The sequence below is a fragment of the Hyperolius riggenbachi genome, chromosome 4 (assembly GCF_040937935.1).
Source record: "Hyperolius riggenbachi isolate aHypRig1 chromosome 4, aHypRig1.pri, whole genome shotgun sequence".
NCBI classification, from domain to species: Eukaryota; Metazoa; Chordata; class Amphibia; order Anura; family Hyperoliidae; genus Hyperolius; species Hyperolius riggenbachi.
In genome coordinates this window covers 94,322,958-94,337,752 of record NC_090649.1, presented here as the reverse complement: position 1 = coordinate 94,337,752, position 14,795 = coordinate 94,322,958, and the positions used below count along the sequence as shown (strand labels likewise).

At 44.9% G+C, this 14,795-nt stretch overlaps 1 protein-coding gene across 2 annotated transcripts in view; it reads right to left on the bottom strand.

The window, feature by feature from the left end:
* ADAM17 (ADAM metallopeptidase domain 17) overlaps positions 1 to 14,795 on the bottom strand; it is a 109,870-nt gene that overhangs the window by 35,988 nt on the left and 59,087 nt on the right. Inside the window, exons 7-8 of one of the 2 annotated variants that reach the window (XM_068280316.1) lie at positions 11,257 to 11,393; positions 8,664 to 8,750 (exon numbers count right to left, since the gene is read on the bottom strand). In XM_068280316.1, the coding sequence (XP_068136417.1) occupies positions 8,664 to 8,750; positions 11,257 to 11,393 (224 nt within the window). Of the gene's footprint in view, positions 1 to 8,663; positions 8,751 to 11,256; positions 11,397 to 14,795 lie in introns of both variants that reach the window. The other variant, XM_068280315.1, reaches the window with a different exon arrangement.

The window sequence follows — 14,795 nt, the reverse complement described above, 5'->3', positions numbered from 1 at the left end:
ATGTGTTCCTTCATGAAATAACTGGGACATTGCTGAAAGCTCATCATTAGGTTTGTCCCCTTGTGGATGGCTGTACAGTATGTGATTTCTGTATGTATGACAAACTCCTCAGTGACCACCCACACTACTAATATACACCAGACCGTACATCAAGGTCACCGGCACTAGGGAAAGGATTTCTAAGCAGAGACTGAATGCTGAACAATTAAGCTGAGCCTTGAAAATGGAGCCACCGATTCTCAAAGCTGAGGCAATTACAGCATTTAAAGGACAACTGAAGTGAGAAGTATATGGAGGCTGCCATATTTTATTCCTTTTAAACAATACCAGTTGCCTGGCTATCGTGCTGATCTATTTGGCTAAAGTAGCGTCTGAATCACACCACAAATAAGCATGCAGCTAATCTTGCCAGATCTGACAATGTTAGCAACACCTGATCTGCTGCATGCTTGTTCAGAGGCTATAGCTAAAAGTATTAGAGGCATAGAGGATCAGCAGGACAGCCAGGCGACTGGCATTTCTTAAAAGGAAATAAATTGACCGTCAACATATCCCTCTCGTTACAGTGTTCCTTTAACCAGTTTACATCCTGATTACAGTATATTCACGTCATTACAAGTGCCTCCTGAAAGCCATCTGACGTGAATATAAGTCACTTTGATTTAATGAGCACAGCAGGCGTGCTAGCACGCTCCTGGGCTCATTAACCCCCCTCCCCTTAACTACACTATACCGGCATCCCTGCCATGGGGTCCGATCTCCCCACCAGAAAATTGCTCTGGTTTTTAAGGGGGAATAACCCAGGGACGTGAAGTGGTTAAAGCCTACGAAGCCTGTAAAGCACAGCAGTGACTTGTTAAGACAGAAAGTGTATATACATGCAACTCCGTCAAATCTCAAACTTCAAAAGCATTCAAACTTATTTATAATAATAATAATAATAATAATAATAATAATAATAATAATAATAATAGTGTGGAGTTCTGCAAATCCTTCCTTTAAACTCTTGATCAAACGATCCATACAGATTCCCTAGTGTATAGTACAGATACAGGTTTAGATATAAATGGCCAGAATGCATACAGCTGTCTAATTGAACCCCATCAGAGCAAACTCCATGGCTCTTCGAAGATTTTACATTGCCTCTCCCTTGAGCACTACAACCAAACAGTTTACGGAGAACTACCAGGTTTTAGCAACAAGATGCACAGGCCACAAAGGCATTTTATCTGCCACCTCTTTTCCACATATAAGCAACCCCTAACCATTTGCATTTTAATTATGGTTTGTCTACAGTGTACAGTGATGACCACACACTCAAAACGCTTATCAGCCACCAAAAAGGCAACAAGGGTGTTTTGTGCCTCGAGGAGAGACCACTTTTAATGACCACCAAACCTCCTTAACACAGGGGGAAAAAAACAAATACAAGACAGAGTTTAAAGAGAATATGTATTGTTAAAATCACACAAAAGTAAACATACCAGTGTGTTAGGGGACATCTCCTATTCCCCTCTGTCACAATTTCGCCGCTCCCCGCCGCATTAAAAGTAGTCAAAAACAGTTTGTAAACAAACAAAATGGCCACCAAAACAGGAAGTAGGTTGATGTACAGTATGTCCACACATAGAAAATACATCCATACACAATCAGGCTGTATACAGCCTTCCTTTTGAATCTCAAGAGATCATTTGTGTGTTTCTTCCCCCTGCAGCTCACTGAAAAGTTACAAGCTTTCTTCTTGCAGACAGCTCTGCCCAGTTGTCTGTAATTCTGTAGTATGTGACTCATCAGTATGTGAACAGAGGATTTATCCAGCTTGTAAAAGATAAGAGAGCAGAGAAAAGCTGGCTAATGTAAATAACACACACACACAGGGGAGTGTGCATAGAGGGGGCATGCATAGCAGATCACACTGAAGAGTTGGCAGCCTTCCAGACACAGGATGACAAGTCCGACAGGGGAAAGATAAGCTGATTTATTACAGAGATGGTGATAGTAGAAAGTGCTGCAGTAAGCCAGAGCACATTATAATAGGTTTAGGAACCTGTAGGATGGTAGAAAACACAATGACACTTTTGTTACAGAGTCCCTTTAAAAGGCATCTCCATGTTTGTCTATTTTACAGTGGCTCAGCCAAGTCTCCAACTGGGAGATGATGCATTCAGCACTGTTCAGCTATCCCACTGCCATAACAACAAACCAGCATAAAAAAGAGCAATGGTGTATACGATGATTACATCTCCTATATGCAGAATTGTACCCAATAGCAATCCACTGTTTCTCTGTGATTATACGAAATAGAAATGAACAAGTACAGCAATGCCTCTTAAAACAGAAGGTATTTCCAGGTTATAACCCTGACCTCGGAGGCCCTGCTGTCATAATAAAAAAGCCAACCTTCACACACTAAGTAACCACTAGAAGCCAGAGGAAGTGGTGACGGGAAATAAGGCCTTTCCTGCTGTGTGTTTTCTAATTTGTGGTCTATAGATTTTCTTATTCATACGTTCAATCTCTCATGGGGCAACATGAGCTCAGGTAGTCAATGCCCTGGAATGGAATGGTCTTCCTCAGCGTACCTCAGAAAGGCGGTTTCCCCTGAAACATTTGTCCTGTCACATTTAAGACACGCCCCTGCCATACTTCTGGCCACACCCATGGCACACCACACCTACTCCAAGGTTTTGATGCCTTTAATGGCCCATATTATCAGATCTGGCACAAAGACAGGTGTCTCAAATTAGGTTTGACCCAGAGTGAGTATTAAGGTGACCAAATATCTGGCTTAACCATTGAAAAATGGGCAGCATTCCATGCATTTAAAGATGTTTTCATTAAAGGACCACTATCATGAAAAATTTTAAAATGTAAAATACATGTAAACACATAAATAAGAAGTACCATCTATTCAGGCATATAAGACGACCCCCCCAACTTTTCCAGTTAAAATATAAAGTTTGGGATATACTCGCTGTATAAGACTACCCCTCTTCCAACGCACACCAAATAAAAATTTAGAAAATCGTATACCGGTGCTATGTATGAACAGATACTGATGCTGTACTGTATGTGGTACCCAGTATATAGGCGATTGACTGGTTGGATTGGTCAACTCTCCCTAAGTGGACTGGTCAGCTCTCCCTGTCTATCTGTTTATCAGAGCGGTATAGAAGAATAGATCGCACTGTGCCCATAAAACACGCCTCTTTCACCTGTCTGGCCCACCTTTGTATCCTAGTTACCTCCTCCTCTGCCTCTCAGATCTCCTGCGCCTGTGCCGCTTCACTAGAGTCCTTAGCAGCGAGATCTGAGAGGCGGTAACAGGACAGGGCATCAATGAAACCTGGCATATAAGACGACCCCTGACTTTTCAAATGATTTTCAAGGGTTAAAGGATACCCGAGGTAACATGATGAGATAGACATGTGTATGTACAGTGCCTAGCACACAAATAATTATGCTGTGTTCTTTTTTTCTTTCTCTGCCTGAAAGAGTTAAATATATATCAGGTATGTAAGTGGCTGACTCAGTCCTGACTCAGACAGGAAGTGACTACACTGTGACTCTCACTGATAAGAAATTCCAACTATAAAACACTGTCCTAGCAGAAAATGGCTTCTGAGAGCAGAAACGAGTCATTGAGCAAAAACAATGAAACAGTTAAAACTTAAAGTGTAGATTTAAACATAAAATATATAAAAAAAAAAAGTGGAATATCTTAAAAAGTCATTTTTAGGAGAAGGAAGATAGATACAATCGTTTACTTCATTCTTTTATTTCCGCCTCAAGTGTCCTTTAAAAAGTAGTCTTATACGGCAGAGTATACAGTAGGCAGGGCAGTTTCTAGGCTAAATTGCACCCAGGGCGAGGGTGTAAAAATTGCGCCCCCTTCACCATCCCCCCCAATGCCCGTGTACTCACAAACCCTTACTCTTTAGTGACAGTCAAACAGCCACAGCCTAGGTCACAAGTAAATCTGCCTACTTACTAGTGACCAGCCGCTCATCCAGGAGGAAGCAGGGACCAGGAAACCACACAGGCGAAGAGAGCCCGGAAAGCCGACTCCTCCATGGGCGCCGCAAACTGACAGCCTGCAGTACCGCTACAGGACATCAGGTGTCATCACGCGGTGGTGACGTGATGATGACTCACTTGACGTTTGACGCAGGCAGCCTAGGAGGAGTCAAGGAAGGTGATTGCGCTGATAATCTTCTTCCATTTGGCTGCACCGCGCGTCACCAGCTCCCTAGCAGTTATGTCCTTCTGCATGCACCCTTTTCTTCTGCTTGTCGTTGTGCGCTCTGGGCGGTCGCCCTGCCCGCACTTCCCAAGAAACAGCCCTGACAGTAGGTTTCTTTCTTCCAGATTAAAATGAGCCATAAATTACTTTTATCCTATGTTGTTGACACTTACAGTAGGTAGTACAAATCTGACAGAACCGACTGAACCGGTTTTGGTCTAGTCCATCTCTTCATGGGGGATTCTCAGCATGGCCTTTATTTTTTATAAAGACACTCCTTGAAAAATAATGATATAAAGATGCTGGCTAGCCTCCTTTCTCACTGCACACTTTTTTAGTAGTTGAACAGAGCAACTCACTCAGTGCTTTTAAAAATAAAGAAAATCCTGGGAATCCCCCATGAGGAGATGGACTAGTCCAAAACCTGTCAGTTCTGTCAGATTTCTGTTACCTACTGGAAGTGACAGCAGCAAAGGAGAAAAATAATGTATGGCTCATTTTACTGTGGAAGAAATGCACTTCTTATTTGTATGCGTTTACATGTATGTTAAATGTTATGATTTTCACGATCGTGGTCCTTTAAGGGGGAAACTGCCCTGTTGGAACTAGCACCTCAAAACAATAGGTTAGATAATTGTTCCTGGGACCCCAGGATGTCTGCCCCCAAGCTGATATCAGCCGGCCTCCCTACTCAGTTGCACACTATTTTGCCTGGTGAACTGAGCAACTGCTGTTCCGTAAGTGCTTTTGAAATTAAAGAAAACCCTGAGGGCCCTTTTACAATGGCGTGGTGCTGCATTTCTACCCAAACCCCCAAACCCACCACTAAGGCAATGTTAGTCTAAGGGGGCTTTCATACTGATGCGGTGCAGCACAATACAATGGAAGTGACCTTTTCGCTGCATCCCCGATGCGAGGGCAAACTTACGTTAGCGTGCGGGTCTGCAGCAGTCCAGAAGTCATGGAAATTTATGGCAACATTTTTTTTTTTTTAAGTGCCCACTGCAAGTTTTACGTGGCGCGTATGCGTATTTTAGCAATACGCCTCCATGCATGCGATCACTTCAGTCACAGGAAGTAAGCGACACTTCCTGCTTGGTCGGCTGGCAGACAGGGATTACCGCGTACTAATGTGGTAGTCCCCGAAGGCCTGTTTTTGGCAGTGTGGTGCGGCTCCAGGCCGCAATCCTAACGCCAATCTGCAGTGTGAAACCGGCCTGAGAATCCTTCATGAGGAGATGTACTAGCCCATCGCCAACCATATTTGACATTTTGTAATTTACAGCAACGTGATAAAAGTAATTTGAAGTGCATTTTACTTTGGGATAATTCTACATCTTATTTGTATACACTTAAAATTTTACATTTTTTATGACAGTGATCCCTTAACTACTCTGATATAGAGATGTCTTTCTAGTAGTTTTCTTGGTAGCCTGGGACACACACATTTCTGCAGTGACAGAAGGAATCCTGACTGGCGGTGCATGACTCATTTGTGATCACTAAAAATGACTCATCATCATCTGCAGCTCCAGATACACTATTGTGAGCTCATATTTATTCAGCAGGGTCATGATACCCCAGCTGCATCAGCAGAATCAACAGTGGACAAGCGGAATATTTGTTCTCATTGTTTATGGAAATCTCTGGTGGAAGTGTTTCTCAGATCACCAGCTTCAGCTGCTGCGTGAGTGACATCATGCAGCTGAATAGACAATGTACTGACATGGTGCCTGTCCGTGGAGACTCATGTGCTTCCCTGGGCTCAGACTTGACTGATGGAGAGCACTGAGGCAATGCCTGGACTAACAAATGCTAAACTCCAGCCCCTGTGTGCTGAGGGGTCTCTGGGCCAGATTTATCAAAGCATTACCAACAGTTTTTTTCTTCTTAAACTGTTCTAACCAGCAGGGAGAACAGTTCTGCATAATAGGAACCTTCTTAAATCCTAGGTAATAGCGGCAGTTTAGCATGAATTTCTAGAGCTGCACTACAGTTAAGAAACGTGCAAATCCATTCCTGAACTGCTGCAGATTAGTGCTTGGTAGCAGCTCTACAGATAGTGCAGAGTGCAAACTAGACATGATTTGTGATGTGCTCCTCCCCCTGCTCAATTCCTCCTCAGAGCCTGCTGCTATCTATACAGCAGATGCATTGGTTACCTCAGCAACAGCAATATACTACACTGTCTGAGAGACCTTCCTAGCTCCTCCAATTTTACAATAATTTAAGAAGGAATCTGCACTATCTAGTGATTTCTTAAGATGCCTGAGACAGTTCTGCATCGATTTCTAAAAACTTACCAATATCTTGTCTCAGACACTGTTGATAAATGTCCCCCAGTGTAACCTGTAGTAATGTATGTGAGGTCTTGCTACATACTCTAAAGGTGGCCATACACTGGTCGATTTGCCATCAGATCGACCAGCAGATAGATCCCTCTCTGATCGATTCTGATCAGAGAGGGATCGTATGGCTGCCTTTACTGCAAACAGATTGTGAATAGATTTCCTGCCGGGACAGAAAGAAGTGAAGCCTGCTGGACTCTGAGCCCAGCGCGGAGAAGGAGCAGCGGTAACCAGGGGACTCGCGCCGGCGGAACAGGTAATGTATTGCGTCGGTCATTCGAACGCCGCTATCGATGCACTCACGACCTGACTGGCGATCGAGCGAAATCTTCCGCACGGACAGGAACGACGGTTTCAGATGGAAATCGATCGTTCCGTCAGCGTTTGCGCGACGATTTCACAGCCGATTCGATCACGGTGATCAAATCGGCTGTATATCAGCCAGAACACATTAGAATAGCTTTTGGAACTTGTAAGATGATAAAAAACAGTATGCAATTTTTGTTACGGAGTCTCTTTAAGCAGACATCAGCAGCTTCTACAGCTGCTGCCCCAGCGTCGGTAGCAAAGATTTTCTCTGGCCTGGCCACGCAACAGATGGCGAATGAGATGGCGGAGGCACCTTCTTCCTCCAAACTTTTTAAGAAGGACTTGGACAGTCCCAGATAAAGAGACTTCTTCAAGAGCATGCCAAGTAATCAAGAAATGACCAAGCAGACTGAGCTTCTTCAGAACACCACCAAGAACAAGATTGTGGCCCTCTGTACAGAACTGTAAGTATGAACAAGCTAGCACATCCATGAATATTCTTTATTATTTCTGGCAATATAAGCCGACGTTTTGTAATCACGCAGAACCCCTTTATCAAGGCACACGTTGCTCTAGGCAACAATCTGTCTGCTAAACAAGTCGTGTGGGGAGACAAGGCTCCTCTTCACACTCACAATTGTGAATGTGAAGAGGAACCATGTCTCCCCCACAGGGTGTTAAGTAACCCTGAAGCAGCAGACAGATTGTTGCCTAGAGCACCATGTGCCTCGACAAATGAGCCCTGCGTGGCTCCAAAATGTTGGCTTATATTGCAAGAAGTAATAAAAAACATACATGGATGTGCTAGCTTGTTCATACTTACATGTTTAACGAGGGGCGTCATCCCCTTTTTCAGCTTTAGCCTTCCCCACACGGACTTGAGTTGAATCCTTTAGTGAGTGAGAGACAAAAAAAAAAAAAAAGAGAACTTTATCTCTGTACAGAACTGTCCGCCATCTCTAATAGGGAGTCACCTGCAGAGGGGGATATTTCCCTTGCTTCAGCAAGAGGTACGACAGCTGAAAGAAGCTAGTGAGAAACAAACCGCCACGCACTCCCTATTCCGTTTCCAGCTTGAGGATTTACGAAATAGGAGTCGGAGCAACAACATATGCTTGAGAGGCCTACCTGCTGAGGCCATGCGCCAAGGAGACCTGCTGTACACTGTATGAGCGGTATCCGACCACCTTCTGAATCATACACACGCCCCACCGAACAAGATCGACTGAGTTCACCGAGCCCTTCGGCACCTACAGGGAGATGAGCCACCACATGACCTCATCTGTCGAGCCCACCATTTTGAGCTCAAAGACACCATTATGGCCGCTGCTTGCAAACATGTCCTGGCCATTGATAGAACTGCCATTCTGTCACTATACAATGTTTGCAATATAATGCACACCTGAACTGAGAGGGATATGGAAGCGGACATATTTATTTCCTTTTAAACAATGCAGATTGCCTGGCTGCCCTGCTGATTTAATGGCCTCTAATAGGTTGAGCCACAAACCCTGAATACGCACACAGAGCGAGCAGATGTTCCCGACTGAAGTTTGACTGGATTTGCTGCATGCTTGTTTCAGATGTGTGATCCAGACATTACTGAAGCCAGAGAGAACAGCAGGACAACCGGGCAACTGGTAGTTTTTTTTTTTTTTTTTTTTAAGGAGTTAAATATGGCAGCCTCCATATGCCTTTTACCTCAGGCTCCCTTTAAGCATTTGAAAATCAAATTGGGGAGAAATAGAAAGCAGAATTGATACCTGTTCTATCTGTACTCCATATCCTTTCCACTGGGGGTCCCATGTCGTGTTCCTGTATATGTCATCCACTCGGTCAATCAGCTCTATCTATAAAGCACAACGATAAGTTTCCGTTAGATCTAGAAGTTAAAATATATATATACAAACACACATGCACACACACACACACGTGTACATACACACACACACACACACACACACACACACACACACACACACACACACACACACACACACACACACACACACACCATTTAAACATATTTGAAAAAACATGGAAGTGTACCAAACATTGAGTTTTTCAAATCTTTCTACACTAGCAATGTACAAGCAGTATAAGCACTGTAATATCTACACATGGCAGAAAGTTACCAAGGGGGCTATTGTTCACCTCCAGTTTGGAAACCAGTCCTCCATGACAAAATGCAGAATGCAAGCACATAAACACAGCAACTTAACGTTGTTGTGTTGGTCATTATTCTCAAAAATACCTTCACTGGGTGTCATCCTCAGCACGGTCTACAATCATGCTCAAAATGTTTGGTTTCTTTAGACAGCTATAGCAGGGCTGGTTTCCAACAAAGCCAAGTTGAGGCAGTATGGGCAGGAGAAGGGAGATTCGTGGTGCTGCTACTAAACTTTGCTCCAAGCATAAGCTCACTAATACCCCCCTGTATCCCTGATGATGGGAAGGCACGGAAGGGGTGGGAAGGCCTGGAAGTCCGCCTCTCTCTCCATCCTAGCTATGCAGAGCACCACACTACAGAGTAGACACAGCCATCCTCTCCTATCCTTACTTCACTGGCTGTGCTGCATCCTCTGTAGGCTCATAATGCTTGTCACGTGACATATATTGGGAGCTGTACGGAGTATGCTGCAGCACTGCCAGTAGCTGAAAATAGAGGGGACAGCGCCCGCTGCTGTAGTACATCTGCTCTGCTGTGTGATGCTCTGCATAGCTGGAGAGGGTGCGGTGTCTCAGGCTCAGGGAGGGGTAATTTATTGGTGAGGCTGGTGAGGAAAGGGGGAGGGGTGGGGGATGTGATACTGACTGCCACACATAAAGGTAAGGGGGAAGGGGAGGTTGACTGGGCATATTCTGCTGTAGGAGGAATTGGCTGCCCATTGCTACGCAGGGCCTTGGCTTCTTTTTTGCCTAAGCCTACTTTTAACATTAACCACTTAAGGGCCAGCCCTGTATTGGCTGATCTGTGCTGGGTGGGCTCTCCAGCCCGCAGCACAGATCATGATTGTGGCAGGGCGATCAGACTCCCCCCCCCCCCCCTTTTTCCCCCACTAGATCCTGCTGGGGGGGGGGGGGGGGTCTGAACACCGCCGCTCTGTGTGCCCGAGCGGGGGGCGGGGGGGCTTGGGGCTCCTCAAAGCCCCCCTCCGCAGCGATATTCCTCCCTCCCTCTGGCTATGGGCGGCACAGGACGGCGGTCCGTCCTGTACTGCCTAAAATAGGCTTTAGCCTATCAGACGGCGGCTATCCCCGGCCAATTGGAGGCCGGGGATTGCCGATCTCCTTTACGGCGCTGCTACGACAGCAGCGCCGTATGATGTAAACACAGGGGATTTCTTCGCCGCGTGTTTACAATTAGCCTGCGAGCCGCGATCGGAGGCTCGCAGGCTGTTCACGGAGACACCCTCCATGAACTGACATGGAACAGGCCGTTTCCATGGAAACACCACTTCGACCTGTCGACGCCTATCGGCGTTAGGCGGTCGTTAAGTGGTTAACTTTCTAGCAACCAGAAACTATACAAATCCGGCATCAGACAGTCCCTGTCTGTACAGATAAGTGAGAGTCTATTGTATACAGTGAGGAGCAGCTGAGTGAATCTGTGATCACTTCAAACATACAATCATCAACTAAGGAGTTAAAGAAAAACTCCGACCAAAATTGAAGTTTATCCCAATCAGCAGCCGATACCCCCTTTTACATGTGAAATCTATTCCTTTTCACAAACAGACCTTTAGGGGGCGCTGTATAACTGATATTGTGGTGAAACCCCTCCCACAAGAAACTCTGAGGACCGTGGTACTCCTGGCAGTTTCCTGTCTGTGAACCTTGTTGCATTGTGGGAAATAGCTGTTTACAGCTGTTTCCAACTGCCATAAAAGCATGCAGCAACTACATCACCTGCCAACAGTAAAAATGTCACCATGTAATAAATGTCAGAATGTAAATCAGGGATTTAAAAGATTTTGCAATGGGCAAACACTAACAATCATTTATACATAATTATTGTAAAAATGAAGTACTTTTTTTTTTACTACATTATTTTAACTGGAGTTCCTCTTTAAAAACTGACCTACTTTGAACAGGACTGGATGTTTGAAGGGAATATCCCCTTGTGTATATTGCATTTGGATACCCTCGATGCAGGTACAGGGTGACCAGGCACAGAGGTAATAATATGGCCAGTTATCATTTTTCCAATCATCTAACAAGATTTCTCCTTGAAGCAGGGAGGAAACATTTTCAGAGGCAATTACAGGATGTGATGCAAGGCTCAAGCACTAACACCAGGGGAACAATAATTTGGCGGACATCAGGGTTTAACATATGAGAAAGGTCATTTCTTACCAGGTAGTTAATGGTGGTGCTCTCCTCTTTCCTCCCCATATATTTAAAGAACCGATGGTCTGCCACCACCAGTAATTTGCAGGTGTTCTTATTGGGGTCGGGGCCTGGCCTCTGCCTCTTCTCCCGGTGAAGGATTTCTGCTGTAAAATGAAAATATATTGATAACCATTAACCCTTTAGTAGCCATTTTATCTAGAGGCTTGCAAGTGCGCTTTTTAAAATTTCTTTTTTGTTAGATTTCCTAGCTTCTGCTTAGTACTGCCGTAATGTGTATTTATGGCCACTTGTCACTAGGGGGCAGAGTGAGAAAATAAAAGCTTCTCTTTTCAGTGCCTAGGTTTTCTGCTTGGGTTGAGATCAACCCAAGCCAACAATTTACAGCAAAACGAGTTCTTTCTGCTGAAAACAAAAGCTGTGCATTATCGTATAGGATACCAGAGGTGACAGGGATATGAAGGCTTCCTTGTATACAATGTCAGTTGCCCGGCAGCCCTGTTGATCTTCTAGCATAAGTAGTGTCTGAGTCAAAACCAGGAACAAGCATATGGCTAATCAAGTAAAACCTGAGTCAGCTGAGACACATCACCTGATCTGCTGCATGCTTGTTCAGGGTCTATGGCTAAAAGTATTAGAGACACAGAATCCGGAGGTCTGCCAGGCAACTGGTATGGTTTAAAGGAATTAAATATGGCAGCCTCCATATACCTCCCACCTCGGGTATCCTTTAAAGTTAGATAACTCGTTTGTGGCTGTTAACAGCAGCTACAAAACATTTGTAAACCACACCTGGAGCCTGACGTTTTGTTATATTTCTTACTCTGTACTGTGCCACGGAAGATGATGGCACTGTATAAAAGAACAATAATAATAGACTTAGCCTAGAGCCAAACATCAGTAATATATCAATTCATGAATCAAGGAGGATTCCACTTGATACACATGGGACAGGAGCTAGAGCATACATGTCAAACTCCGGCCCTTTGCATTATGTTTGGCCCACTGTAGACTACCAGGGAAGCTATATTGAAGGTGAAGCCCTAGAACACCAGGGAAGCCATATGAAGGAGGTAAGGAAAGCATTAATCACCAGGGAACTGTATAGGGAAGGGTGAGGGCCACTAGACACCAGGGACCTGTATGGGGGTGGGAGGGGTCACCAGCAGCGGCTGGATAGTGTAGTGGTTAAGGGCTCTGCCTCTGATGCAGGAGACCTGGGTTCAAATCTTGGCTCTGCTTGTTTAGTAAGCCAGCACCTATTCAGTAGGAGACCTTGGGCAAGTCTCCCTAACACTGTTGCTGCCTATAGAGCACGTCCTAGTGGCTGCAGCTCTGGCGCTTTGAGTCCGCCAGGAGAAAAGCGCGATATAAATGTTCTGTGTTTGTTTGTTTGTAGACACTAGGGAACTGTATAGGGGAGGGTGGGGGCCACTAGACACCAGGGAACTGTATGGGGGGAGGGAAGGAAGACCACTACACACTAGAAACTGTATAGGGGAGGGTGAGGGCCACTAGACACCAGGGACCTGTATGGGGGTGGGAGGGGTCACTAGACACTAGGGAACTGTATAGGGGTGGGAGGGGGCCACTAGACACTAGGGAACTGTATAGGGGAGGGTGGGGGCCACTAGACACCAGGGAACTGTATGGGGGGAGGGAAGGAAGACCACTACACACTAGGAAACTGTATAGGGGAGGGTGGGGGCCACTAGACACCAGTAAACTGAATAAGGGAGGAAGGACTGCCAGTTATCAGGGAACTGTATAGGGGAGAAAGGAGGCCCACTAGACACTGGGAAACTGTATAGGGGTTGAAGGTGAGCCAGCGAACACCAGGGAACTTTATAAAGGGGTAAGGCGGCCAGTAGACAAGGTCCCAGTGTTCAGTTTCGGCCCACTTTGTATTTGAGTTTGACACCCCTGAGCTAGAGTGAACATACACCTGTCATAAGAGAACTAAGGGAGCAAACGCTGCTGACCCCTTACTGAAAATGCTACTTACTGGACTGTAATGCTGTTCCTTTGGGTAAAATACTTAGCGAGACACTTATCTACTATTAACGTGATTAAAAAAGGTACCAGAAGTGACATGATGAGATAGAAACGGGATTGTACAGTCCTCCGTCCTACATAGAACTAGGCTGTGTTCCTTTTAATTTCTTCACTGTGAGGGTTAGGAATCAGAGTTTTAAATGAGTTTCTCTGCAGTCGGAATGCACGCACCTTAGAGTGACTCACTGACACATAATTACAGGCTGTAATAACCACACATCTGAGCACAGCATAAGCTTACAAGTTTGAGATCTGTTATGAGAGCTGATACAGTAAAGGGATATTTAAAAAAAAATGTAGACTGTAACCTTTGAATATGAACTACACCAGGAAATACAGTAGAATCCCTTTATAGAAAACGTCAAGGGACCTGGCAAGTAGTAGATCAGAATTAGTCCTACCATGTATATGAATACATTTGCACATTTGCTGGGACCTGGGGACTATTTGCTATAGTCAGAGGTTTACTATAACGAGGCTCTACTCACCTATTTAGGAGTAGTGATGGCAAGAGCTGTTCACTGGTGAACAGTCCCTGTGTAGTGACCTTTGGGCTACTTCCGGGTCAGCGAGGTCTGTCAAAAGTGTGCAGGCGCTGACCATCAATCAAAGATGCGCTGGCTGGCCATCGCCTGAGCATTAGTGACGGACCTCGTCAACCCGGATGAAGCCTTGAGGTCACTACACAAGGACTGTTTGCCAGCGAAGTTCTTGCCATCACTATGGGAGTAAGATACAAATGGTTATCTCAGTTTTTGATTTACCTCAGGTTTGCTTGCTGGGACATCTTATCTGCATACTTGTTCAGTATAAGTGATTCAGAAAGCAGTACTGTACACAGACCCCAATTACCATATATACTCGATTATGTCGACCTCGTGTATAAGGTGACTCCAATATTCAACCCTCTTAATCTGGAATTTTTATTGACTCAAGTACAAGTCTACCCAGCAAAGTTAATGGCTGGACTTGGGGCTCAGGAGGGGTTAATGACTGTACTGCATACAGTATTGCAGCCATTAACCCCTCCTGTCTCCTAAGTGCAGCCAATGCCTCCTCCAGGCCTCCAAGTGCTGCAACTATTCACTCCCTTTTATGCAGCCCAGTATTCCCTCCTCCCTCCCCCCCCCCTTTTTCCTTTTTAAATTATTGTGGCCAGGACTTTTATATCCATGATTTCTTGGCATTTACCACTGGGTAAAATGCTGCAAATGGGAATGTCACTATTAGTACACACATTACTCAGTGTGCTCAGTGCTGCCCGTGACTCACGTATAAGTCGACCCCTATACTTTTATGAAGTGAATGAGACCTACATTTCTAGACTTATACTGTAGTATATAAAGTACACAAACATATCATACACACAAAGTTGACCTTATGTACAAAGTGTGCTGTTTTTGTTATTCAGACACTGCGCTCCTATGTATTCCAGGAAAAATCCTCTTCCAATGATGTCACTCAAAAAAACAAAAAAAACCAAACAAACA